The following is a 27,663-nucleotide window of genomic DNA, read 5'->3' on the forward strand; positions in this document are numbered from 1 at the left end:
AGCCAACTCCCCCCGCGCCGCTAAAACTAACGAGAATACAGTAGAAGTTCCGAGCAAATTTTGGGAAGTTTCCAGTGGCCGAGAGCATAAAGGCGTCATTGTTCGGAATTTTTGACTGTGAGTTCGAATCCCGGTTTCGCCAAAACTTCAAATTATTTTCGCAGCGCCATCTGCCGTGTCGTTGCTTTCCACACCAAACAAACAAACAAACACACAACACTTAACGACAATCCGTCCATAGCAATAGTCCCACTTCGATATATATATATATCTCGATGTGGAACTAAAAATGGGGAAACCTGGAAAAGCCAGTGGCAATCCTGAACAACTCTTTTTCTTGGAATTTTATCTTAAGTGGAGCTTTGTGTTTCCAAATTATCTATTTCACGCGGAAAAACGTTTCCACTCTATGAGTATGTTATTTGTGCAAAAAGAAAGTAAACACAAGTAATCAGCATTCCGATGATTTTGATACCAATAGTAAACAGGGGGAGGGGGAGAAAGACTTGAACTCGGATCGGCGAGCCACTTGAGGGGCAAATCATTTTCCAAGATTTCACTTCCATCTAAATATCTGTTTACTCGGATTTTATCAAAATGTGTTTTCCGCCGCGCAGAAAAGTAGAAAATTACGTTCTGTAAATCGTTATTTCTTTCTATTGTCGAAGTAGATCAGATTTCAATTAAATCTAATAAATAAAGTACAAGAATGATTTGTGTTATTATTATTAAATAGGCATAATCAAGAAGATTACATTTTCAGTTTGCAGTAATTTTATTGGCTCTTGGAGTCATGTTTTCTTTTCATCCACAATGGAAGCTACAATACACCGTCTTAACAAAATTTTATCTTCTCTCTTAGAGATAAGTATTCGTATAAATTATCGATTTCACAAAAAAAAAATCGTAAGCTTGAAAATAGCGTAAAATCTGCATTTTGTGGGAATATTGATAAAAAAGTTGGTCTCAGTTATGTTTAGGATAAAACATTTTTTTAATAACGTCTAAATCAAGTTTAGTCTATTGGAAACATCTTGAATAAACAAAAAACGAACAATAAAAAGTTACAGTTTTAATCAGTTTTCTGTCAAATTAAAATGTTATCATATATCGTACATCTGGCAATGCTAGCTCAGAAATTGGAATCTAGACGAGTTAGTATTTGATATTGCACCACGTTTTGCAATTTGGGGGTTCTTCAGAAATATGCCTGGAAAGTTTCCAGTGACGCAAAGGGTTTCCCGCAGCACCCACCGTCCAACACCAAATTCTTTCCTCCAACAATTAATATATTTACAACGGTAAAATAAATTTTTAAATATTTAGAAATACTATTACAAAAACATTATTTTAAATCAATTTACAAAAGTTCAAACTTTAAGTATGAATATCTTTTAAATTCAGAATTTTAATGTTACAGCTAATGTAAGTAAGTTGATTTATTTAGATTTGAAATTAGAGATAATTAAGTTTAATTAAGATTTCGATCAAGTTCTGAACACGTGTAGAATTACGCTCCATCAAATATCAGACAAGAGAAATAAAGTGGTGTATTAGTCTCGACATACGACGCCGAAATATGTTACTAATTCACTACTCTTTCAATTAAAGGGAGTAGAAACGAAATAAAAAAATGGACCGCTAAATCGGGCTCCAACTTGTTTGTAACGTAACTAGCGCCCATCACTCCTAGCTTCCGTTACACCTGTTGGCAGAAATGTGGCTTTAGTTGATTCACCATAAATTCAAGTTTATACTCCCTAAAATTCCCTTTGATTCAAAGTTTCATCTATTGACAAAGATAATTTAAATGGAAAATACTTCATTCGGTACATATTTTCGAATTTCCCCTCTAAACACTCCATCGAGCTGATTTGCCCTGTTTTTCCCCCTTTTACCGCTTCTAAATACATTGGAGCTCCAGCTGTTCGTTTTCCCCGAAAAGGGGGATTTCCCCCTCCATGTGGAAACACTGATTGAGATAGTAAATAGTAGGTCTTAGTAGCCCTATCTTTCCAAGATAAAGATAAATAAATGTTTAAAGTACGCGATCCAAAAAGGTCGGCCCTTCGCATCCCCGCAAGACTTATTCAATTGTCGTACGAACGAAATAATAGAAGCATTCCAAAATTTCCTCCAGCTGATCGGAACGAAGGGAAATTATTTTGCTTGCAGGGTTTATTTGCGCAAATGGCTCGCGCTCAGGAACCAGAGCTGTCCGACATCAGCGAACGATACGACGAAAGTATCTTAAGCTATTTGATGGAGCAGGACGAGAAACTCACCGTGCTCCAGGTATCAATGACATTTTACGGCGAATATGGAGCTTTCTTGAGAAGCCGATTAATTAACTGGATGATTACGGTCAGTTTCAACAAGATTCTATTTATTTCTACTTCGGGAGAATGATTAATATACGTTGAGACGATTTTCCAACGAAAATCGCGGTCTAACCGTGTGCTCCTTCCCAAATGGTCCCTGATCCCTAAAACTGAAATCGCGATTGGAAGACCGGCGAGTCACGTGTTTCCTTCGCCCACTCGTGAAAGGATAAAACTAGACCATAGTGACATAGTAACCAAAGATCGTATCAACAAAGTCATTCTCCCTAAGTATAAAGAAGTACATCTTTGGTTTAATTTAATATCTACTGCCAATACGGAACTTTCGCCGCTAGTGGCGTGACAGAGCTAAAGGTCCTCTAAGCAGACGGCACCTGATTGGAAGTCTAGACAACAAGTATTTTTTCAAATGGTAGTCTTGACAACAGGAATTTATTCCAATAGTAGCGTTGGCGAGTTGCGGTTTTTAAAAACGAAAAATACGCGTTGTCTGCTTAAAGGATTTAATGACAATTAACTCCTTTTTTATAAATGGTGTTAAAAAGATTTCGTTCCAACGCAGGTTCACGAAGATCTCAGCCTAAACGACGAAACTCTGCACCTGTCCGTGTCGATCGTGGATCGGTTCAGTCGCCGAGTAGCTCTGGAATGGGACCATATCGAACTTCTAGGTGCGACGGCGCTCTTTATCGCGGCCAAATACAACGAGTCCAAACAGAAAATCGCTACCCGAATAATAATGTACATGGTTACGGTTTCCTCCAAGCTCGACCTCTACGAAATGGAAATCCGCGTCTTGAAGACCTTGGATTTCTTCGTCGATCGGCCATCTCCTTGTCGATTCCTCGACGCTTTGTTCGTAAAAATGGATTGCCACATGTACATCCGGCACATGGCGCGCTACTTGGTGGAGCTCGCCTTCTTAGACTTGGACGTGTGCCGCTGCCCTTCGTCTTTAATAGCGGCCACCGCTTTCTACTTGGCCAGGAACATTCATTGCGGTGATCCTCTCGCGTTTGACCTCGCCGAATTCTTCGGATACGAGAGCGCGCTGATCACGGACCTCTCGGAACATCTGCGGATCCTCATGGTCAAGTCGAAGAAGAGTCCCTTCCAGGTCTCCAGAACTAAGTACGCCGCAGCCCAGTTTTTGCATGTCAGCTTATACCCCGAAATGTGCGCGTTCAAGCGTAAGCTCAGGTTCGCCGGTTTTTCTTTGTAGATCTTCAGTATTATATTTTAGCTGATGATATCTTTAATATATTTTTAGAATATGTATGTTGTATACTAGTCAAACTATGACGACAGTCAATTTTTTTAATAAACACATCTGTGATAAACGTATTTGAAGTAGTACTGACTAAATTACCCATTTATTTTTGGGGATATAATACGAAACACCGGATATTTATTATAAGGAGTAAGATACACCAGAAAATTAAAGGGCAACGCAAGTGACCATGCAGGGGGGTAAATTATCTTATAGATAAAAAGAACGACTGCGCATGCGCTATCTGCCATAGCCTTTCCCTCTGTAAAAAAAGCAGAACCATATTTGCCGAATTTATTTTGTATAAATGCGCCTCTCACGGTTTTTACGCAAAATCCATGCATTCTTTAGTCGCGAAAATGGCCAAGGAAAGTGAAGTCTCCGTGCTTACCGACAAATCGGATCCTAAACTTCTACAAAATAAATGTAATAAAAAAGATAAATATTCTGTCGGGGTATAATGATAGGGAAATTGTTAAGGGAGACGGGATATAGGAGTATGTGTGGTGTTGAATTTTCTTAATCCAATGTGAGGCTAGCGGCAGAGATTTACCGCGTCCAAGGTCTAATGTTTCAACTTCCATTATTCAAAATATTCAATTTACAAATAATTTTATTCCAAAACATTGTTAAATCGAAAATATCAAAGTCCAACTCTCGGAAACTAACCCAGTTCTTTTCTCCATAATAAATAAATTAAGCTAGGCCTAAATTCCTGGGTTCGTAAATTGCGAGCTAACTCAGCGAAGAAAATCGAAAAATTCGCGAATGAGAGCGAAATTGCGCCACGTGGCTACACCAAGGAGAATAAGGCTTTCGCGCTGCATAAAATCATCCTTGGAAAACCTACTTACGGCTTGTTGAAGAAAACATAGTTCCCCCCCCCCCTGCATGACCACTTGCGTTGCCCTTTAAGCTTAAAAAGTGGTCAAACGAAATCGTAGCAATTAGCAGATCCCACCATCATAGCGACTAGGCCGCAAACGAAGCGCCATCCCTTGATCTATTGCTGAACTATTAACTAGCAACGCTCGCGGGATTTTAAAATTTATCGTCTGCTAAATTGTAGTTCAGCGACTAATCTAGAGAAGTACATCTGCTATGATAAGAATTTATAGTAGGTAGGATATCTAATAAATTTTGATCAACCCAGTGTGGGACCGGTCATTTAAACAACCGGAAGAAACTTATCAAGCAAAACTATACTATTCGTATAGTAAATTTACTTAAGCCTGACCAACCTAAACCTAGCTTTAGCCTAACTTAAATTATCGCAGCCACTGCGAAAAACTAGGCTTAGCGTTTGATTCATAAATTCCATAGACCAAAGAATTTACCCCACCAAGAATGGACGCTGTTCTTTTCTTTCTAATGTAAACAGTTCGCCTCTAGTCCCCGAAGGCCGGGACATGTTGAAAAACTTTTTTCGCCTTCTTTTGATTTTCTTCGCCAATACGGCCCCAACCAGCCTTTTCAATTGGCTTAGAGCCAACGCGAGAAGCTTGTAAAATGATGGATTTTCGTCTGCTAAGACAACGACAAATTACCAAATTTATGCTTAGCAGACGAAATTCCAATAGTTTATGAGCTTCTAGAATTGGCCGCTACTTGGCTCTATGTAGGATAATTTCTACTTCCCGTGGATATTATTTGCTTGTATCTAATTAATCCTGGAGATTTAGGGGATAAGGGTACTGGGCTTTTCCGATGACACGGAAAATGTAACTGAAACGTAAACCTAAAAATCTTTACTTAAAAGTACAACGTCAACAAAAAAGTGAACTGAGACTAAAGTATTTTAAGTTCAGTTTCAATCAATAAGAAGTCCTCATCCAAGTATTTTTAGACACATTTTTATTTTTTATCTATTCTCTAGTTGAAATCTGACTTTAAAATGGCGCTGCGGTAGAATTTGAAATGTCAGAAGACATTACGCTACCTAAGAGTCAAGGACAAGAAAATCCAAAATCCCATTTTGATAAAAACCAGTTTTTTAGTGTCATATCTTTCATAATTGCAATAACAATCTAATAATTAGAAGTATACTAAAACGGTGGATAAAGCTACGTAAAATTAAGTAATGAGTCAGATAAAAATTATCGTTGATTCTGGTTAAATAATAGAAACCGATTTATTTGATTTAAATATGATTTTTATGTACATGTATTTTGAGGTTTCACAGCACAATTTTCGTCTTTAATTCAGATTTTTAAGGTTGATTTCTAGATTTTGGAACTGATATTCAAGTTCATTTCAAGATTTCCGAAATTATTTTTCTCTAGAGTATAAGCGATTGGTACATTTGCATATTCAAACAGAAAATAATTTATTCCTAATGTAACATTTCAAACTAATTAGTAAGTTTCACAAATCAGGTAATGTTTGGAAACGACAACCCTCTGCGGCGTACATTTTTTTAAAGTTGCTCAGAGAGAACTGCAGTTCGCTAAGAGCCACGTCCGTGAAGTTTCCCGAAGAAGAGCAGGCCACTCTGGCTATTTCGTTTAGGACTCCGACCAATTCTTCTCGTTTCTCATCCAAACTCTTCTGCCCGGATGTTCCACCCGCACTGGATTCCGCTTCTTCCGTTACTCTGTTATTTTGTAAATACACGATTTCGGCTTTATAAGTCTTCTTCTCCATTTCGCAAGGATACGATTCCACGTCTTCCTCGACACCGTGTCCGTAATGCGTTCTGACAAAGTCCACCGTGACACGGCCGTCTTTGCAGTTCCTGGCCATCATGATACGAGACGCGCAATGACTGCCCGTCTCATTGCAGTTGTAATGCGATTTCGAGACTCCTTTTCTGAGACGGTCGCCGTACACCTTGACGTACCTACTGCCAACTTCCTTCTCAATTTTACATTTCCAAGATACGAACTCTACAAAGAAATTACAGACATAAATGAAAGTTAAACTGCGAATAAATAAACCACTACAAAAATGGTTGCTTCCGCAATAATGATCGTAAGTATGGCAGCAGAGTTAACAGTTTAGTACATCATTGCCGCCGGAAAATAAAATAGCGCCACCCGGTAGCGACTTCGTGAACTTAATTAGAATTCAGCAAAAGTAATATCAAAAGCAGATTTTCTGATTACAACATAATTTTTACCCAGGATGTATTTATTTGAAGTTAGGCAGAATTTCTATGTTGAGACGACTTCCAGTCCCCCTCATACTCGAAAGTAAGCTCCTCCCCCCTGAACAAAATCAAACCAGCCCGGTATCGCGAGGCCATGCTCTTATCAGGGTTCGTACACGACCTGGAATACCTGGAAAACCTGGAAAAGTCAGGGAATTTTAAAATGTTTCCAAAAGGTCAGGTAAGAAGTCAGGGAATTTTAAAAGGTTTCCAAAAGGTCAGGGAAAAGTCAGGGAATTTTAAAATGATTCCCAATGGTCAGGGAATAGTCAGGGAAATTGAAAATGGTCCAAAATAGTGAGGGAATTTTAAAATGACCCCAAAAACAAATCCGACAAATAAATTTTTGAAAAATGTATTAAAAATACACAATTAACATATTTCAAGATTTTACCTCAAAACATAAATTTATTCTACAAAAATGGTCAGGGAAATTTGGCAATTTAGTCAGGGAAAACCTGGAAATGTCAGGGAATTTAATACCGGAAATTTTGTACGAACCCTGCTTATAGAGAAGCGAATCTCTCTTTACTCCAAGCAAACATGGATTTTAGTCTTACACGAGCCGTATAGGCTCTTAGTAAGACTCCTGGTCTCGCTCCGTTGTCCGGCGTCCGCCGCCGCCGTAGGCATGACACGGCACGGTAGAAATCATACTAAACTTAGAAGAATCCTCGCACGCGATTGCGAATAACAGCCACGCGAGGAAATCAGCCTCTAGAAATAACAATCAAAAGCTAGAAGAATCTTCCTACAACTCTTAGAGAAAGAGACACGGGAGAGTCACGTGACACACAAGAGAGGACGCGGGAATCGTCACTACGTCTAGACTGGCGCTGGGGTAGAGCTGTACCGCCAAATGACTGGGGAGAGGACGCGGGAATCGTCACTACGTTTAGACTGGCAGTGGCGCTGGGGAATAGTAGTTTAATAAATATATGTACACTCAAATAAATCGTCGTGCTTATTTATTTTTGGCTTAGTTTAACTCACAAACTCGATACAGTAAGCTCGTGTAAGACTATTATTTGGGTCACGTGACCCACTTGTTTAACATTTAGGTCGACCTCAGGGCCCTCTGTACGTGGGGAGGAATCATTTTAGGCACGTGAATCTTTTTATTTTGACGATTTACGTATGTTTTGAGGGCTAACGCCAACGAAGAGGAAACCAAGTGGAAACTGAAATTTAAAGGGAATTTTGGTTTACAGCTCTGGTCGCAACTGTACAGGGAAATTTGAAAAATTGAAGGGGTCTTCCATAAAGATTGCTTTGAAGGTTATATTAACTATAATTTATTACATAAACATTTTTGTATTTTTAAACCAATTAGTACATTTAACTTTTAAATTTAATAAAATACATAAGAAATGTTTACTTTTCAGAAATTGCCTAACGCACTAAAGGCGGGGAGGAGGGTTCGTACAAGCGTTGCAAATCAAGGGTAGGCGAGGGCTCGCTGGAAAATGTTACGTCACATACCACCATTTTATACCGGAACCTAAATTATCAATTATTTTAGAACACGCAGCAGTTACAGACGATTATTTAATTTATTATACTATGATTAGTTTTCCAAATGTAAAACAAGAAAAAAAATTAAATGTAATTTATAAATGTTTAGAATTATGGTACTGTTATAATTCAGGGGTCAAAGTGTAATTTGGTACGTAACTTATTAGGTGAGGGTTTTAATACTCTTGTTATGAGCAGGATGGGCGAATCAAAAAACCGTTTTTTGCGTTACGAAATTTGTGAAGGGCACTTTGGGGGAGTGCGGAGAAGACATATTTTGCTATCTGTGAATGAAAAGTGAAATCTAGCCATACCTATTGTACGTTACGTAATTTGTGACTGCCCCTAAAGTATTTCGGCGATATAACAATGGGATGGCATCAGATTTGTAGCCCGGTGTACACCACCGGAGGTCCCCATCATAATGCCCTACGCAAGCGTCCACAGCCCGGGTAGGTGACAGAACAGCCAAGGCAGCCAGAGAACCCTACCGCTGACGGTCTCACCTTCGACGCAAGCCGCTCAACCCAGCAGAAGGTGCAACAATGGGACGACCAACCCCTCAATTCGCACACAGCAGAGGGAAAGGGATGGCGGCCAAACTGGGAGGCAAATAAGTCTCACCTTTATTAATGGAGGCTTTCGATCTTATTCAGATTCGAGACAAATCATTTCGCGCACTGTCATTTTTTTCACTTTCGATCTTATTCAGATTCGAGACTGTTCCATTTTCAATTAATGTCTTTCGATCTTATTCAGATTCGAGACTATTCCATTTTCAATTAATGTCTTTCGAGTTTCGATCTTATTCAGATTCGAGACTATTCCATTTTCAATTAATGTCTTTCGATCTTATTTAGATTCGAGACTATTCCATTTTCAATTAATGTCTTTCGAGGATATTCAGATTCGATACAAATCATTTCCATTAAAAACACATTGTTTTCAGTTAAAATCTTATTCAAATTCGGGACTATTACAGTTTTAACGAAAGTTTTTCGATCAGTTTCGGATCCGAGAGCAATCATTTTCTTGTCCATCTTCAAAAAATTTCGATCTTATTAAGATTCGAGAATATACGGCCCAAGTCATCTAGCGTTTTTTATTGCCTTTAATTCAGGTGGCCAGATTAAATCGCGTAGGAGGATGGTGGCAAGTCCTTCAAGCCACACGAGTCGACAGTTCCCTACACTTACTATTACCGTTAGCCTCTACAAGTTTTTATGGGAAGTGGAAACCGAAGAACCCTTTAACCAGTGGGGAGAGAAGTTGCAAACTTATACGCAGGAGTAGTTAAGAGTTTTCATCCAGTGCTACTAGATGCGATCGAACCCGGCTCCTCTTACTGCAAGGTGAAAGTGCTAACCACATCCTGCGTTACCATAATCGACGGTAAAATAAATGGGAATGGAATTTTAACCCGGTGATGGCTGATATTTAAGCATGAGTAGACACCGTTTTTGGCCTGTCACCGAGAAACAAATACCTATGGTAGACGTAAATCATTAAAGTTGCTAGATATGGTATTCACTATCGGATCCTAAAGGAGCACGTAGCACCATCTATGAAAACTAGTCGTTAGATTTCGGAAATAAAGGTTTGGCAAAATGCTTTAACTTTATACTCGTTAAATTAAAACGTAAATTATTTGATGTAATGAATCATGATAGGTAGAATGATTCCGTATAACTGAAAAATATGTAAAGCGTTGCAGACGATCGACAAGTTTCAAGCAAGCAGAACTAAAAGAGTGGTTCCGAAAATAACAATTTGTGTTTATTTTTCATCTGTTTGCCAGAGCTCCGAAAGATGGAAAAGATACATTTGGCGGTAAAGTAAAGTAAACGACAAACAAGAATTGATCTATGACCTCGATGACAAAACAAACCATTTCCTACTGATAAATTAATCGTATTTAAAGGATTTTATTGAAAATAAGTTAAATATATAAAATTAATTAGCCAATTGAAAAATGCATTAAAGAAGCTTAAATGCGCAACGACACAGCTACACACGTTTGAGATATAAGAGGGCATAATATGAAATGGTGGATTCAATCATTGTATTCAAACTGAGTTATAATTAAGCAGATCTAAATAAAAATTATCAATAGTAAAAACTATGATCAGGTTTGTGTGTTATAATGTGTATAATAGTGATGCAAAATTTGAACAAATTTTATCGGAAAATAATTTTTCGAGTTACCTGGTTTTGTAAATAAAGCAGCGAAATGCGAACACGTTAATTTAAATTAATTTTTAAACAAACCGAATTTCTCAAGTTACCTGGTTTTGGTAATAAGGCAGCGAAACTCAAATGTTTTTTGGAGTTAGATATACGCCTGTGTCAATTGGTACTAAATTCAAACATCACAATAGTGTGTCCGCAAATTGGCCAGAAATCTCACTTAAAATTAAAATTTCTTAATGCAACCGAAAACGTGGTTCAGAAATGATTAGTACTAACGAAAGATATAATTTACCACATTAAGTCGGTCTTAATTTAAAAAAGTGTGTAGATTTAAAGTCGAAAATCGCGAAAAACCGGCAAAATGGGATAATTATTTACTTCTTGGGCTCCGACTTAAAAAATAGTTGGAAGAACGCCAGTGGCCAACATAGAAATAGAAATTAGACTAGAAGCACTGCCCTTTCCGCCAATAACAAGGGAAACAGGCGAGCTAGAAGGCTGACATTAAGGTGGAATCGCGATGTACGCGCCATCTGACAAACGCATTAAACATTGTCGCCATGGCTACGATGTGAATTTCGAAGAGGGGAAAAAGGCGATCCACTGCGCATCACGTCGTGCGCAGCGGTGGTCTTTTCGTGTTTAAATTTTTGCGTCTAAAAGCATATCCGCAAATATGGTTAAAACTTGGAGGAATAAAACAAGTATACAGGAGTTGCGGAGAGCTGCGAAATCGGTTTCGTCAGTGACCGTGAACTCGCGCGAGACGGAGGGGTTCAAACGCGACTAGCGCCAACTGCACACGGAATTTTGCAACTATTCTCATTTTTTTGCATTGTTTTCGCGTTGTCTGGTTTGTTTTATTCCTCCAAACAAATACGAGTCATTTTGGAAAAAGGCGCAAAAAATTTAGAAATGTTTCAAAACAAACCAGACGACGCGAAAACAATGATATAAAATGAGAATAGTTCCAAAATTCCGTATGCAGTTGGCGCTAGTCGCGTTTGAACCCCTCCGTCTCGCGCGAGTTCACGGTCACTGACGAAACCGATTTCGCAGCTCTCCGCAACTCCTGTATACTTGTTTTATTCCTCCAAGGTTAAAAACTGCGCTTTTTCACATTGTAAAGAGAGATCTGGGAAAGAAAAAATTATAATTTCATAAGTATGTAATATTATAGTAAATATTTTATAATAATCTCGGAATAAGAGATTTTTTTACACTAAGATTTCCTCTGAGAAATGCTGAATTACTAGGAAAATGGGTTTTAGCGGTAAATCGCGAAAATTGGACTCCATCTTCAATTACTTGATATGATTTTGTGTGTAGTAAACATTTTCTGCCGGATGAAATTTACTTTCAAAATGGAAGGCACCATTTGAAAGCAAATGCAGTACCTACACAAGTAAAAATTACCCTATACATTCTGAAGTAAAAAACTAACTGAAATATGAATAATTTCTTTATTAAAACAAGAATTTGAAAGAGCTCCCAAAAATATCTATTCCAGAACAAAACATATTTACATCTCCTAGAGTATGCCAATTTATTGATTTTAGTAATTGTTATTTAGTTTCCCTATTTATCAGAGGTTATTTCAGAAAACTTACGGCAAAAGTGAACTACCGGAAACCACTCAATTTGACTTGACTAATACTGATGATAGTTTAAAAGACACTGAAACCAAGATTTTGGAATCTCATGTAGGCATATTTTAAACCACACCTAAATAATTAAAATTTAGTTAAACTGTGATGATTGCGCAAAGTTAACGTGTGACTTTAAGGGTGACACGGTAGATATAGTAGATTCTTGAGATTTTTATGATTATCCTAAAGCTGTTTAAATAACTTAATATAATGTCAGGTAAATAAAAAAAAGTTTTTAATACGTTGCCTACGATCTGTTTTATGTTATTCCACGTGACCATATTTGCTTATTTAGTTTAAATTGTTTCTATGAGATGGCGCGACTATCGCGATTCCACTCTGATGGCAGCCTTCTAGCTGGTACGTCCCCGCCCAATCCAATCGTGCTTCTAGTCTAATTTCTATTTCTATGGTGGCCAACGACTGTTCGTATATGATATAGCTAGTATAGATGCGCCCTGTTTGAGTTTAGCCAATGAGTGAGACAATAGTATCGGATTAGAAGTTTTTGCTTGAGAATCAGTCGGTGGAAAGGCGGAGAAGTCACTCAGATATACAACTTCAATCACTGAGAAGATCACTAATGGTATCAGAATTCCCTGTTATCCGACAATCAGATAGTTCCAGGATTGCCGGAGGTGCACGATGTTTCGTGGGCCGTCCAACGTACGGGAAATGAGCTTTAGGATTGGATTCCACTTGGTCCTCTAAGCTAGATTCGTATTTGTATCCGAATGGTGCGATTGGCCTTGGAGATCGACGTTGTTACGCGCAACGGTGAGTAGACATTTAGATGATTAAAGATCGGAGCAGAAGGTGAAAGTCCAGAAATCATTGAATTAGAAGACGAAGCGATGCTCGAAGCTACACGTAAAGGTGGCAGAGTATTCAGAGGCAAACGTCACACCGAATCCGCACCCTTCGGTAAAGGCGAGTCGTTGAAATTAGAAGTCTGAGGAGAGTCCTCGTCATTCGCTGAGTTTGATTCATTTTGAGATGATCTTCGATTATGTTTGGTATTGAAATCCTTGTTTTAGTTTGGTCCTCTCCAACATCGTTCGTTCTGGCGAAATGCGAACCTCGCGGAGTTCATGAGATGTTGGAAGAGTGCGAAGTTTCCTCGCTCCTTCCAGGATTGCCATCTTTGTCTTCGGGCCCGGCACCGTAAAGCGCACGGGACGGGCATGGCCTTCTGCGAACAATCCCAAACGAATTACTTGGAAGACGCGCATTGTATCTAGCCCTAAAGAACGTCTTCAAGGGGAGAAGAATCAATCTTTATATAATAACTCTGCCTTTCGATCGGATCAGCGTGGACTGCACTATTAGATTATTGGGTCTCTTTTGTTTCTCACACTGATAGATATCCGAGTTTTCTTCATATCCAACGAGTACTCGTGCGATCGTAGTTGCGGCACAGAGCGAGTTTGTCTTTGAACCGGTCGAGGACTTCTGACTTCTTCTCCAGAAAATATACGACTCTCAGCCCTTAATATTAATCCCTTCTTCGCCGTCGTAAGTATATTGGCCCACAACGCCTGCGTGTACGTTAGATGCGAGGCCATATCGAGCTCTGGATCATTTGTTGAACGCATCAGTAGAAATCGGCTAATAGACTATAGTCAGTTTGACGATTTCTGCTCAAATATGTCGAGCAGTTGGGCTCCTCAAAGTTCATGATCATATTGCAGTCCTTGTTGGACATCGTTGACCAGATGAGTGTTCGGGCAACACTGAAAGCTACTTCAAACTACTTGCTAGCGGCATGCGTGATCATTGCTTCAGTTGAAGACGGTGCTGTCGGTGCAACGCGTTCGCCAGGGACTATGTCAAAGACATCTCGGATCGTGAGCATGTCGACGACTTGCCGTTTCCAGCTTCTCCAGTTTACTGACCCAGCCAACTTCTCAATGTCATTCTGCGGAAACTCTTCCATGGTGATCAGGAAGCTAATTGCCAGGAGCGTGTCGTCACCAGGATACTGATCGTCAGGAACGTACTGCTACCAGGAACATTCGTTGTTGTCTTCATAGTCGTAACATCAGGTGGCGCAGTGGAAGCGTGCTGGGCCAATAACCTACTGAGGTTTTTAATCTCAATAACCAGCAGAGTGATGAAATATGAAAGTAATTAATTTATAAAAACAACATGTTAAATGAACTGGTAATGCGCCGTAGCGACGTGAGCCGCTAAAGTCAGTTTCAGGCGAGTGCATATACTATATACAATAACAAGATGACACAGCCACAATAGTAGCCTCTTCCTTCTAGCACTCTTGATTTTACCCCTTTGATTAAAAATCGCGGCTCAGCACTGGCATTGGTAGATAGAGAGAACTTATACCAATCGAATGACGCCTGAAATAAATTTATATCGATTGCCGTTGAAGAGCATTTCGTCGTTTCGCGGGGTCCTATAAGTCGTAATTCCCAATCGGGGGGCGAAATATCCCCCTTTGATTAAAAACCGGGACTCACCATTGGCATAGGTAGATAGAGAGAACTAATACCAATCGAATGACGCCTGAAATAAATTTATATCGATTGCCGTTGAAGAGCATTTCGTCGTTTCGCGGGGTCCTATAAGTCGTAATTCCCAATCGGGGGGCGAAATATCCCCCTTTGATTAAAAACCGGGACTCACCACTGGCATAGGTAGATAGAGAGAACTAATACCAATCGAATGACGCCTGAAATAAATTTATATCGATTGCCGTTGAAGAGCATTCGTCGTTTCGAGGGGTCCTATAAGTCGTAATTCCCAATTGGGGGGGGGGAATATCCCCCTTTGATTAAAAACCGGGACTCGCCACTGTCAAAGTTAGATAGAGAGAACTAATACCAATGGAATGACGTCTGAATTAAATTTATATCGAGTGTCGTTGAAGAGCATTCGTCGTTTCGCGGGGTCCTAGCTTACACTGTATTATTCATCTTCACCACCGCCTACATCAGCAACGAAAGTAGCAGCCTCTTTCCTCTATACTAGAGGGAGAGACTAAAAAACAATGCAGATTCTTATCTGACATAACCTTTGGGGAAAAACATCGTAGCGTGGATGGTTTTCTTACATATACATAAAAAAGTCTTTTATCGTAATCTTCAACAGTTTTTTATTCAAAAACTAGGCGTTCACTGGTGCTTAGGACCATTTTATTAATTCCATCTAATTATGAAAATTCAATTTGGTCCAGTTTATTAATTCGGGTTCCCTACTAATTCAGATTCTTTCAAAGTTACCCAAATTTCCTAGCTCTCTCTCTCTCTCTCTTGCTCTTGTACATTCACTAGAGGGCACTAGAAAGATTTCTACCATCCTATTACGAAGGCGAATAGGTTGAAAGGTTCAATCTCCTCGACGAGCCGTGCGTCTAACGACCGATACGAGGTGGGCCGCGCCCTGTGGAAGTCCGTCGCCGTCCCCGCCCTGACGTTTGCCACGGAAAGTTTGTGTCTAAATGCCACAACTTGGAAGATCCTCGAGCGAAGGCAAAGGGAAGTTGGCAAGGTGTCCCTGGGAGGCAACGCCATCACGGCTAACGCGGCCATAGAAGGGGAGATTGGCTGGTCCACTTTCGAGGCACGGGAAGCCCGAGCGAAGATGAATTTCCTCGGAGCATGCCTACAGGCTCTCCCGGATCGCCAGATACGTGCGGTATACGACTATATCGATAGGCCCGCCCACCGAACGCAATGGAGCCGCCGCACAAATCGCCTCTACAGGAAGTTCGCGGTCCGGGCGAACCTGGGAACCTGCCCCACCACAAAACTGTGGCGACAACAGGTATGGAGGGACGTCGCAGCCACAAACGAATCGCGCTGGAAAAAAGAGGTCAGTAGCAAGAACAGCCTTCGGGACTACGCCTTAAAGCAAAAGCCAGCCAAAGAAGCCATATATGACAACAGCCGAGGAAGCTGCCTACTGTTCCAGGCACGCACCGGCGCCCTCCCAACGGCAGCCAGGGAGTTCGAGATCCTTGGGAACGCACCAACATGCAAACTCTGCGCTGCCCCGTCAGAAACCGTGGCTCACATCTTGGAAGAGTGCCCGGCGTTGACCCCGGAGCGACTTTTAATACGCGAGTCCGAGCAAATGCCTATGGTAGTAGCCCCATCATCCCCGGATTATCTCCGATGGCTTGGACTAACTTAAGACAAACAAAAAACAGAGACGACGGAGGCCACCAAACACCTCTTGGACAGGTGGTGGTCGCTCCGCAAACCTACAAAAAGACCAACGTGGTGACACACACCATGTCCCCCAACTGCGCCCCTTATCCGAAAGTTTAAGTGAGCCTCCCTGATTTAAAAGGGACCAAATTTGTAGTGGAAAAGTGAACTGAACTGAACTGAACTGATCCTTGATAGTTACTGTAGTGTTAGGTGGAGCCTCTCAAGATCAAGATGCCTAAAGAGGATGGGCATCAATTTGTGGTAGAAAGATCGATCCAGTATGGATGGAAGTACATTAAGTTGGTTGTCTGTTTTATACTTATGGATTCATTTGAACTAACCTTAGAAACAGTTTAGGTTACGAAAAAGCTGAGTAACTAGTTAAGATAATTTGGTGTCTTTATTAATAAAAATACTAAGAAGTTAAAGAACTTGGAAGTACCTATCAACTTAAATAAATTATCAATAACATGAAAATAAACCTCTAACGATTTAAAGGTTATGTAAAGCAAATATTTTGCTGATTAGAGAAAGGTTTCCTGTTTATTTTCTTGTTTTTCTAGTTTCTTGGAGTGTTATTTTTTTATCAACATGGATTAAACCGGTTTAATAAATCCGGACTGGTTACCACCTTGCCAACCCTGGTACTCTCTATGGGGCCTTTCTCAAGATAAAAAAAATTAGTTCAAATGTTGAGGATTTGGAATTGGACGAATACAATTCCGAATTTCTTCAAACTGAATTTGGCATTTCATTAAGTCAGGAGTCTCAGGACTCTCAGAACAGCTTGTAATGTATTAAGTACCTAGCTGTACTTTGATATTTTGGTGATGTAAAATTAAATTAACAATAGACGCTTCAATAAAACATCTTCAAGGAAATCTCCAAGAAGTAATATTTCCAAGAGCCAGGACTTGAAAGTTACTGTTTATATAGTACTTGTTGAAATAATGGAAACTTTTCACCTGTAAACAGAACGTCGTGTTATATCAAAGCCTTAATACGTCAATAAAGCTAGTTGGTTAAAAGGGAACACGTCTTGTTGCATACCGTGCAGGTGAAAAGTTTCCTTTAATTCAACTATACAAACAGTAACTTGCAGGTCCTGGCTCTCGGAAATATTACTTCTTGGCGATTTCCTTGAAGATGATTTACTGAAGCCCCTATTAAAGGGGCTGGAAAGTGGGGTTTTGAAATCGTCCAGTGACGTAGTATCTCCAAAAAAATCCGGACCCTGCTTTATTTTCTTTTTTCCCCGCTGGAGGAATTTGGCTCTGACGGAGATGTTTTGAAAATAGTGAGGAGCGACCCGCGAGAGAGAGACTAGTAAGACGTGATATTCGGGCCTTCGTGGACGTGGTTTTGGTTCTAGTATTTTCATTTTTATTTAATTACAATGAACGAGTTTAATTCAAATAAAAAACGGAAACGTGATGATACGAAAATATCTCTTGTTGGTGAATTAGATAAATGGGAAAAGGCAAAAGAACTGTGGTTGAGTTCTAAGGTTTATCAAAATGCTCCAGTGAAATCAAGGCCCATAGAAATTGGCTTCTATTCATCTAGCGTTTTTTTACAAAATTCGATGAAACTCGCGAATAATAATTTAAAAAATAACGAACACATTACTACCAAAAGACCTTATCGCTGAAATGAATTTTTCGTTAAACATTTGTTGTTCACTAAACTAAATCTAATAAAGATTAACGAATTTTTAAAACTTCCTACGAGCTCAGCTAACCCTAACCAAGACCACGCTGGATTTCGTCATACCAAAATCCAAACACAGCGGTGCCTGTTTACGTCTTCGCGAACTTGAGTAAAAGTAGTTCTACGCGCCAAATTTCGTTAATGACGTCACGGATGACGTTTTTCAAAGCCCCACTTTCCAGGCCCTTTAAGAAAAAATTATTAACTAATACTTACGACGTTAGACTAAGCCTGAGAGGGCCTTGTATTACGGTGTGAACAAATTTTTCTAATATTATTACAACTACATTGGGCTAGTCAAAAAAAGAGCAGGTACCACTTAAATAATTGTAAATGTAGGGGTCCGAAGGTCACAAGGACCAGTTTAAAAAAAACATTATTTCCAAGCCTGGTTGCTCTATGTATACTGAATAGGATAATTTATATTTCCCCTAAGTTCGTCTGCTATTTAAAATTTACTTCGATCGGACACTTTTTTGCATGTATAAGAATTAACAGGTGACGAAATACGACTAGTTCAATCCAAAATATAACTACCTTCATGAGTCCTACTGTATACAATACAGTCTAAGTCTCTAAATTTCGCGTTACATGGGACCAAGCTATATAGGCGAAATTTTGAGTTCCATTCGTTTCCCACAAATAAATATTTTTGTTGATATAAAATCTTACCATTTAGACTTGAAAATTGTAGCTCTTCCCTCTCAATGATCATCTGATGAACTTCAACAAGGTGGTCGCTTAGCGTGATTGCATTTTTCCCAGAAAAGGTACAATTTTGTTCCTGGCATTTGGCTTGATTACGTGCAAGACTAACGGTGTTTACATGTCCCTTAATCAAATGTCTTCGTGCACTCGAACTGCCACGAAATCTGTCACTAAGCATGTGTTTTGTTCTGAAGTTTTTGGTTTTCCCCATCGAATTCTAGGGCTGACCTAACTATAAAAGCAGTACCCTAGCCTCACTAACCGGAGTTCTCTTATTTACGGTCTAAACCACGACGCTTGCCACTTTTGAAATGTAGCGGGACTAGTGAAACAGATTAAATTTGACCTTTCGACAGGTGGCAGTAGACATTTGACGTTGACTAAGCAAGTAAGCATTTCTACCGACAAGTAAAAGTAAACGGTTAACTTACGCGCTTATAACCAAAAACCTATTTAGGTTACTGAGGCCATAGGAGTCGTCCCCTTTTAAAGAAACAAAAAGTATAATTTGTGCTAGTCTGAAAGTTGCAATTGAAATTGAAACAGTAACGCCATTTGTCGTGGAATTGTTTTAAAGCATTTCTCTTGACACGATAGTTGAGAATCTACCATCTATTTTCCTATTTATGATAAATTAAACTCAGCTTCTATTAAAATAATAGGTAAATAGGAAAAGGGAGATTTTTACAATGAACATGCGACACTGAGCGTACGTCGTGACTCGTGCGCTGTTAGTAAATATAAGTGAAAAATCCCCCTAATGTTCTGTAGCGCCATCTTCAACTTAGTCGGAGTAAAAATCTTCCGCATTAAACACATTTTCTGGAAATGTCAAAGAAAACGTTCGTATGGCCAGTACTAGATGGCGCCGTACAATCCGGTAAATGAAAGGTTTTATTTTAAGCAGCGGCAGTCATAGGGCTGTGCGAAAGGTTCGAACACACTGGGTGCCGTCATGGGGGGGGGGGCGAAAATGCAACGATAGATCGGGACCAATAACTTGTGACAGGAATCCATACCTCTATTTGGAATGCTTATCGCGGCAGATTTTCGTATCGATGTGGCTGACGGTTTTTTTGGCGTCAATATGTTAACTTTACCAACAACTATGTGAGACGGGAGAGCGCGCAAAGGGGAATTTTTCTCTCGTAGGCGGGGCCAACGCCGTCAGAGTGATCTTACCATACGCGATACGGCAGGATAAGCATTCCAAGTAGAGATATGGATTCCTGCAATTTGCAATTTTCGTGGCAAATAGAATGTGCAGTGGGTAACTTGACAACGGAAATTTTCAAGACCTTGAACCATGTCTTCAACGTCATTCAAAATTTATCTCGAGAACCATTAAAGATACAAAGTTGGTTTCAATTAGAAAAGTGTTCCCCGTCACATTTTAAGTCTAAATAACTTTGACCATACCTAATTTGACCAAAAACAAGTCTAGGAATTTTAGAAAAAACAATAAGGTTGTGATGAAAATAATTTACTGGAGATCAGGTTGAAGGGCTAATAACTCGAAATGTACTCATTCAAAAGCTACGTGTCCTGAAAATTTCAAATCTGTACTTAAATTAAATTTTGAGCTATTTACACCCTGTATAATACTAATAAAGTTCGGTCTTGTGATTGGTAGATATTATATTCAAACGCTTTTAGCGACACCATTTCCAACGGAATAATTTGAGTAGATTATTAACATTATGTAGCTTATTAGTATTTGTTTTTCAGTTGTAGCATAAACTCGGAGGAAGGATGTCGGAAGTTTCGGAAGACAATGAAAATAAAAACTCTTGTGATGGTTTAAGGAATGATTTGAAACTTTGCTTACAAAATACAGAGTGTTTTTTACGGGTAATCTAATTTTTCATTAATTATATTCGTTAAAAATGTTACTTTCGCTAATAGCTCACCAGTTGAAATTTACCAACAATATGCTCGTGTTTTAAAGCTTTTTTTCTCACGTGATTTGAAATCTGCCATACAAATCTTAAGATGGTGAATTCGTTATTTCATATTTCCAGCCCTTGGACTAATTAATGAAGGGATGTTTCGGCTTCCCTCTTTCGACTAAAAATTCGTTACTTGCTCTGCGCATGTATCATAAGGAACGGCCATTTTTAGTTCCACATCGAGATATATATATCGAAGTGGGACTATTGCTATGGATGGAATGTCGTTAAGTGTTGTTTGTTGTTTGTTTGGCGTGGAAAGCAACGACACGGTAGATGGAGCTGCGAAAAATAATTTATTAATATAATTTATTGACCTCACCGGGACTTGAACGCAGATAGCTACTTATCGCGTCATTTTGAAATCCGACGCCTTTACCAACCTAGTCACGTCGTTATCTTCAATTTATCGCTTGAACTTTTACCGTTGAACAATGGCGCTGGAACTAGCCTTCTTTAAACGAAAATATTTTTACAAAATGCTAGTTCCTGGGCGTAAAGATTTTCTTTATCGTGTTTTCTGTTTACTCAAAGAAAAAACCAGAATAGTTATATGATAAAAACTTGCACTGGCTAAAGCTGCAGGAGATAGATCCATGTTCAACTTTCACTTAAGAAGGATCTATCATGGATTAATCAAACGGAAATAGATTCTTCTTAGGTGAAAGTTGAATTTAGTTCTAGCGCGTCGCATTTAATCAAACGGAAATAGATTCTTCTTAGGTGAAACATGGATTAAAAAAAACTGAGGATGTTCAGCAGAGCTAGAATCATTAAAAATACCTGCCCCGAACGCTCTCTCACGGGCGAAAACCTCAAAACGGATGTGATATTTTATTTGATGCGTGATGCGTCACACGTGACTTAGGCTATCGAAACCGTGTATGGTCAGAAGTAATAAATAAGGGTGGCACTTTCTTATCGAAGTCGTTAAGTGTGGCACGAAATAACTTTATCGCCTTCTTGGCGAACTTGTATAGTTTGTATAGTTGGTCCAGAGATTTGATCTCATTTGATAGAACTCTTTGACGCGCAGGCAGTGCCGTTAATTTCCGCCCCCTCCGACCAACCCCCTTAAAGGGAGAGTGACCGAAAAAAAAACAGTTGGTCTCATTCGATAGAACTCTTTGACGCGCACGCAGTGCCGTTAATTTCTGCCCCCTCCGACCAACCCCCTTAAAGGGAGAGTGATCGAAAAAAACAAGTTAATAAATTCATGGGTATTTTTTTTATGAATTTGCGAATTTACATGACTTTTGGTGCCTAAACTACCCAAATGTTTGATATAAATTTCCTAAAATAAACCCATTTTAATCCCAGTTTAAGAATTTCTTTATATCATATTTCCACTAATTTCTATAATTTAAAAGAATTATGTTCGTCCTCTTTTGCTTACCTATTTCACCTTTGATTCTTTCCGTCTACCTAACGATAGGAAATCACATGGCCTCAACAGCTTTTGTATTGGTTAATTTGGTTTGCCCACCCGGGTATCCTGAGGGTGGGCGGTGGCCACTCTTTAACATAGGATGGTAAATTATATATCAAACGATAAGAAATCACATGGCCTCAACAGCTTTTGTATTGCTTTGCCCACCCACGTATCCTGAGGGTGGGTGGTGCCTAAGTTTTAAACCTTCAACTTAGGATGGAATTTTATATATCTAACGATAGGAAGTCACATGGCCTCAACAGCTTTTGTATTGGTTTGCCCACCCGCGTATCCTGAGGGTGAGCGGTGCCCACTCTTTAACATATGATGGTAAATTATATATCAAACAATAGGAAATCACATGGGCTCAACAGCTTTTATATCAGTTTTCCCATCCGGGTCTCCTGATGGTGGGCGGCATCCTCTCTTTAACTTAGGATGGCAATTTATATATCAAACGATAAGAAATCACGTAGCCTCAACAGCGTTTGTATTAGTTTGCCTACCTGTGTCTACTAAGGGTGTATGGGTTTGCCCACTCGAATACACTGATGTGGAACTAATATTACGGCCTGGGCCGGCTTGTTTGGTCTATATTTACGTCTACAGATTTTGAAACGTGGCCGCTTCTCGTGATGCCTTAGCACTTACGTACTCCGCGTAATCTCGACGTACTCTTTGGGTACGCCTTGAGTAATCTGTGTACTCTTCTCGTGATCTCGACGTATTCCGCGTAATATTGTCGTACTGTACGTAATCTTCGTGGAATATTGTCGTACTGTACGTAATGTTTATCGGTGTCCATCTAAAATCTGTAAGTGATCAGCCCCTCAATGTTTCCATTGAATAGCTTAGATACGTACTTTTCTAAGAACTATATGAAAATTTGATAAAAGTAATAACGGACCAACTACCTAGGATAAGAAAACTCTGAAGGAATGCTTGATTCAGCGGCATCCCAGCGTCCCCGACGAATGTTACGCTCTCCGAACATCGTTTTTCGAGTGCAAAAGATCCCTGGTATTAATATATTTCTTGGTAATTCTATATTATCATAACTTAATTATATACTTATTTATATTTGTAGCTAGACAACAGACAAAGGTTTCGAGGAAGAAAAGGATATTAATGCAACGTATAAAATAATTAGGTTTAGAAAATGTCATACCAATTCTGTTACGTGTATAATTAAAATTAAAAATCTTATTGTAACAATAAAAATGTTTTGAATAAAAGATTCAAAATTAATAAAAACGTGCTGTTTCAACTAGATTCCCTGGCAAAACACTGGGAAATGCCCCAAATTACAAACTTTCGAATTGGTGTACTGAATTATATCGTAAAAATAAATATAGTGCCACGCGCGCGGTAATTTAATTTGAAATCTGCACTCCACAGGGTTCATACACGACCTGTGGTCAGTGAATTTGAAAATGACCCCAAAAAATCAGGTAAATAAAATTTTTAAGGATGTACTAAAAATACTTAAATACATAGAAAATATTTAGCAAGATTTTACCTCTGTTCGGATGAAACAATTTGATAAAATTAGAATGCATTGAATTGAATAAAATATAATACATTTTGAATTGTTATTTTCGATTTTGGTTATAATTTGAAACCAAATTTGATCAACCATTTTCGTACCGGATATTATACAATTTCTGGAAACTGGTTTTACATGCAGTTGAAAAAATCGTTTGTTCTAAGCATAAGGTAAGTAGCGCTTCTTAGCAGATGATTTTCAATGTAGAATATCAGTGCTCATTTTAAGGATTATTTAGAACTACCCAAAACTAACCAAAATTAGGAAATATTTCTGGGTAGTACTCAATTTTAGAACTACCCAAAAACTGCCAACTAAACTAGACCCTGTAATATTAATATTTTTCAACATTTGCGAAATCTCTCCTTGATGTCACGCAACTTGATAAACGCTTGACTAAATAATAAAGAACAGCTTACATGTGATAATCTTTAGTTATGAAAATAGGACTTTTACACAATATGAATAACAATTTCTTCCAAAATAGTAGAATCCTCTTCCTTCGCGTGCATTAATTTCAAATTTTCAAGAAAACAGCGCATTTCACCCAGAGCGACGTCGGCCAAGGCTTCCGAAGAACACCCAATTTGCGCGATTTCGTTTAAGATTTCGACCAACTTTTCGTGTTTCTCCGCCAAACCGTTAGTTTCATTGGATCGCTGCACTTCTACGTCGCGAAGGTGCACGATGGAGGCGTTCGTTTTCGAGACGCGGGACGAAGTAGCGTCGTTGAGCGGGTGTCCGTAGTGCGTCTTGGTGTATTGCACCGCGACTCGATCATTTTCGACGTTCCTATTGGCTATGATTCGCGAAGTGCAATATCGGTCGGTTTTGCTCGATCTCGCCAATCGCTTCCCTCGTCCTTTGGGAATGTAGCACCCCGATTTGTTACAGTAGTAGTACGATCTAACCATTCCTTTTTCTAGACGGTCTCCGTACAATTTGGAATAATGGCTGCCACTTTCTTCCTCCGTTTTCGATTTCCAAGACATAAAGTCTGCAAAAATACAATATTACAAAAGTTACTGTACAAAGTGGCGGCGCTAGAGGGTAGGCAACGTACCTACACTCAAATTTTAAAGGGGTTCGCAAATCGTACAAGGTGGCCCAAAAAAAATTAAAAATGAGCTAAAACTTTGGGTGCATATAAATTAAAATTTTGAAAATATGAATCAAAATAAAAGCAAATATAAACTAGTACCAAAATCATTCTAAAAGCCCATAAAATAAAAATTGGGGGCCCCTCCTACACTTAGCCTACCGAGCACAATTCTTGGCGTCGCCATGAACAGTTAAAAATACTGAACACGATAGCCACAAAATCGATAAAATTTGACTATTTTCCTGCGCTGGTATCCATGCAGAAATAGAGCATGAAAAATTACAAATTACGATTGGTCGGATATGCCTTCACGAGGTGCCGATGGGGAGGAGCTACCTGCCATTTAGGCTGAAATTTTCAAACTATTATGTGGTCCTTTAACCATAACACCAAGAATATAATTATTTTTACTTAGAGAGAGTGGCGATCCGTGGACATGGTCAAATTTCAAATGCGTCGGAAGATTTAAGTTTGAGGGAACCAGTGATATATCAGACCGGGTTGAATCTTTAACTGGAGAACAGCTTACTGTTTGAGCGTCAGGGGGATGGATCGCAACGCTAAAATTTCTCTCAACATTTTCATTCTCCCGACGCGTATACATAAATGCATTATTGATAACACATACTACATTTAATCTGGTGATGAAGAAAGGGTCAGCAGTGCAGTCAAACATTTTTAACACCGTGATGATAGCAGCGAATGGGCGCTGACAAAAATGTGGTAATAATGGTGGGCATTTTTTGCTTGTGACGAGGTGTGATGACATTACGAGGAAAAAGACCTGTTTCGAACCCCTTTTTCAAAAATTGATGTAGTTCTAATTTACATAGGTTTCCAATAAAATGCACATTTTCATCAAATCCAAACACCCTGAAAAAGGATGTTATACGGTTTTAAAATATAGTCCAGTAGTAAAGGTTTTACCGAAAAGTACGGAGGAACCCATAGAAATATCATAGGTTACTAGAATGCTGCCGTCAATGGCAACTCATGAAGCCAGTTCGAGGGGTCCGCCACTAAAAAGCGTACAAGATTCGGAATCAAGGAATCTTAGAGTTGATTCTCGTTGATTCCCAAAATCATATTTTCCATTTGATTCCGTTAGACCATGATTCCAATTCTGATTCTTTCGTAATTCAAATGATATTTCTGATTTCACCTTCGATTCCGTGGGTTCCTTCAAAAAACCGTTGATTCTGCTTGATTTCAAGATTCTGCTAAGATTCCAAATAATCACAATTTTACTTAAATTCTGTACTTCCTAATTGATTCCTCATACTCATAGTTGATTCTGATTAGGGTTATTTCTTTGTTTATATTTAAAGGGAACAGGAAATGGAATATTTTGCATTTCAAGGGATCGGCATCCTACGTAGCAACATTTGAAATAATCAGTCTGAAATGATGCTATTTATCCCTCCACCAGACCACCACCATCAGCGTTAACTGCGTATTCCCAATACACCCAACTTTTACCATTTTTCTGAAAATTAGGTTGCGCATCCCTTTAAAATGACACTACCTAAAATAAAACGTGGGGTCAAACTTCACCTCTCTCAAAAGACATACGCGCCCCCTACCATCCCCACCGGCCTTGGAAGGCTCACGCCCCATCCCCACACCGACCTCGTTATGGATTAGTAAACTACGTATTAAACAACAAAAAATAGACGAAGAAGCAAAGATTCAGTGGCGCGATCGAGCCGGTGCGATTTTGATTCATATCCTCCATGATTAACCGGAAAAGATTCCATCTGCACTAGTGTTTGATTGCCCAGGTGATTCCACAAATCTGATATGATTCCAGATTCCTGAGATGATTCAATGATTCAAATTTGATACCCTGTTAGATTCCATGATTCGGTTATGACTCCAGATCTGATTCTTCAATTCCGGAAAAATTTAGGATTCCGCGATTCGGAATAGGGGATACCCGATGAAGACAATAAGAAAAAAAAGCATAAATCTACTCAAATACACTCATCTTTCTTTCGCGTAATACACGAAAAGATTAAATAATTACTTCTTTTCAACAATAATGATCAATATTACTAAATTACAAAAAGAGGAAATTTTCATTGTAAAACGGAATCCTGTAGGCTGGTTTTCGTAGCATAATTCAAACAAAGTATTTACAAACACAGATACGTTGGGTGTCCCGCTTTATCGCCAAAAGCTAAAAGGCCATATATTAACTACTAATAACACAAATTTGATAAAAGCATTACCATTTAAGCTTAGTAATTGAAATTCTTCGGTTTCTATGTGAATTTGATGAACTTGAGCTAAATGATCCGCTAGAACATTCACATTTTTTCCAGAAAAAGTGCAATTCGTTTCTAAACATCTAGCACGATTACAAATCGGGCCCACGACAATTGTTCCGTGTAATTTTTCTAAATGTCGTTTTAAACTGAAGTTTGAGCAGCAGACCTTTTCACATAGTGTACATTTTGCTTTTCTGTGAATTTTTCCCATTTTTCAATGTTCAAAAATGAAATGAATAAAAAACGAAATATTACTCAGTAATCACTGAGCTACGGATTTACCAAGTCATCTACATCAACATATCACAACTAAAAATAGGGAATTGAAGTAAAGCGGAACACATGGCGTAAAAGAAAGTAATATAAACATAACCATGGCCAACTTCGCGCGCTCACTACGCTCACACCAGGCGGCCTACCCAAAGAATTTCAAATCCATGTATTGGCGCGAAATAAAAGTTTGGTTTTTAGTGTCTTCGACGGCCGTCGGGAGCGCTACTTCCGGACCTTAAAGTCGGCTCCTTTTACGATGTAAATAACATGGTTTTCTATGGCGCGAAACTTGACCATAATGAGTACATAGTACTGGAAATTATTTAAATATCAGAAAATTGTATTTATTTTATACTTAGGTTATAACTTAAAAGTTCAATTTCCATA

At 39.0% G+C, this 27,663-nt stretch overlaps 4 protein-coding genes across 6 annotated transcripts; 2 read left to right on the plus strand and 2 right to left on the minus strand.

The window, feature by feature from the left end:
- The first annotated feature begins 1,079 nt into the window (after window positions 1-1,079).
- Window positions 1,080-3,636, plus strand: LOC149946457 (G2/mitotic-specific cyclin-B-like). 2 transcript variants are annotated; one of them, XM_090172608.1, is made up of 3 exons: window positions 1,080-1,154; window positions 2,141-2,364; window positions 2,905-3,636. In XM_090172608.1, the coding sequence occupies exons 2-3, from the start codon at window positions 2,191-2,193 to the stop codon at window positions 3,562-3,564; spliced, it is 834 nt and encodes a 277-aa protein (XP_090028734.1). In that variant the 5' UTR covers window positions 1,080-1,154; window positions 2,141-2,190; the 3' UTR covers window positions 3,565-3,636. The 2 variants fall into 2 exon arrangements, with proteins under 2 accessions (XP_090028734.1, XP_090028733.1); XM_090172607.1 differs by lacking the exon at window positions 1,080-1,154 and having other exon boundaries at window positions 1,928-2,364.
- A 2,088-nt stretch (window positions 3,637-5,724) lies between these two features.
- On the minus strand, window positions 5,725-19,066 carry LOC149946458 (uncharacterized). Its single transcript, XM_090171527.1, has 2 exons — window positions 18,669-19,066; window positions 5,725-6,497 (listed from the first exon to the last, which is right to left on the minus strand). Exons 1-2 carry the CDS (start codon window positions 18,913-18,915, stop codon window positions 5,977-5,979), a joined length of 768 nt encoding a protein of 255 aa, XP_090027653.1. The 5' UTR covers window positions 18,916-19,066; the 3' UTR covers window positions 5,725-5,976.
- LOC149946459 (cytochrome c oxidase assembly factor 5) lies at window positions 18,498-23,585 on the plus strand. The gene is made up of 4 exons (XM_090171528.1): window positions 18,498-18,766; window positions 20,433-20,555; window positions 23,004-23,105; window positions 23,173-23,585. The coding sequence occupies exons 2-4, from the start codon at window positions 20,457-20,459 to the stop codon at window positions 23,212-23,214; spliced, it is 243 nt and encodes an 80-aa protein (XP_090027654.1). The 5' UTR covers window positions 18,498-18,766; window positions 20,433-20,456; the 3' UTR covers window positions 23,215-23,585.
- Window positions 23,586-24,046: 461 nt separating this feature from the next.
- LOC149946460 (uncharacterized) lies at window positions 24,047-27,297 on the minus strand. 2 transcript variants are annotated; one of them, XM_090171798.1, is made up of 3 exons: window positions 26,965-27,055; window positions 25,661-26,912; window positions 24,047-24,628 (listed from the first exon to the last, which is right to left on the minus strand). In XM_090171798.1, exons 2-3 carry the CDS (start codon window positions 25,680-25,682, stop codon window positions 24,084-24,086), a joined length of 567 nt encoding a protein of 188 aa, XP_090027924.1. In that variant the 5' UTR covers window positions 25,683-26,912; window positions 26,965-27,055; the 3' UTR covers window positions 24,047-24,083. The 2 variants fall into 2 exon arrangements, with proteins under 2 accessions (XP_090027924.1, XP_090027923.1); XM_090171797.1 differs by lacking the exon at window positions 25,661-26,912 and having other exon boundaries at window positions 26,965-27,297.
- Between the last annotated feature and the right edge of the window lie 366 nt (window positions 27,298-27,663).

This window comes from Leiobunum rupestre, chromosome 4 (genome assembly GCF_980474605.1).
Source record: "Leiobunum rupestre chromosome 4, qqLeiRupe1.1.hap1, whole genome shotgun sequence".
Taxonomy (NCBI): domain Eukaryota; kingdom Metazoa; phylum Arthropoda; class Arachnida; order Opiliones; family Sclerosomatidae; genus Leiobunum; species Leiobunum rupestre.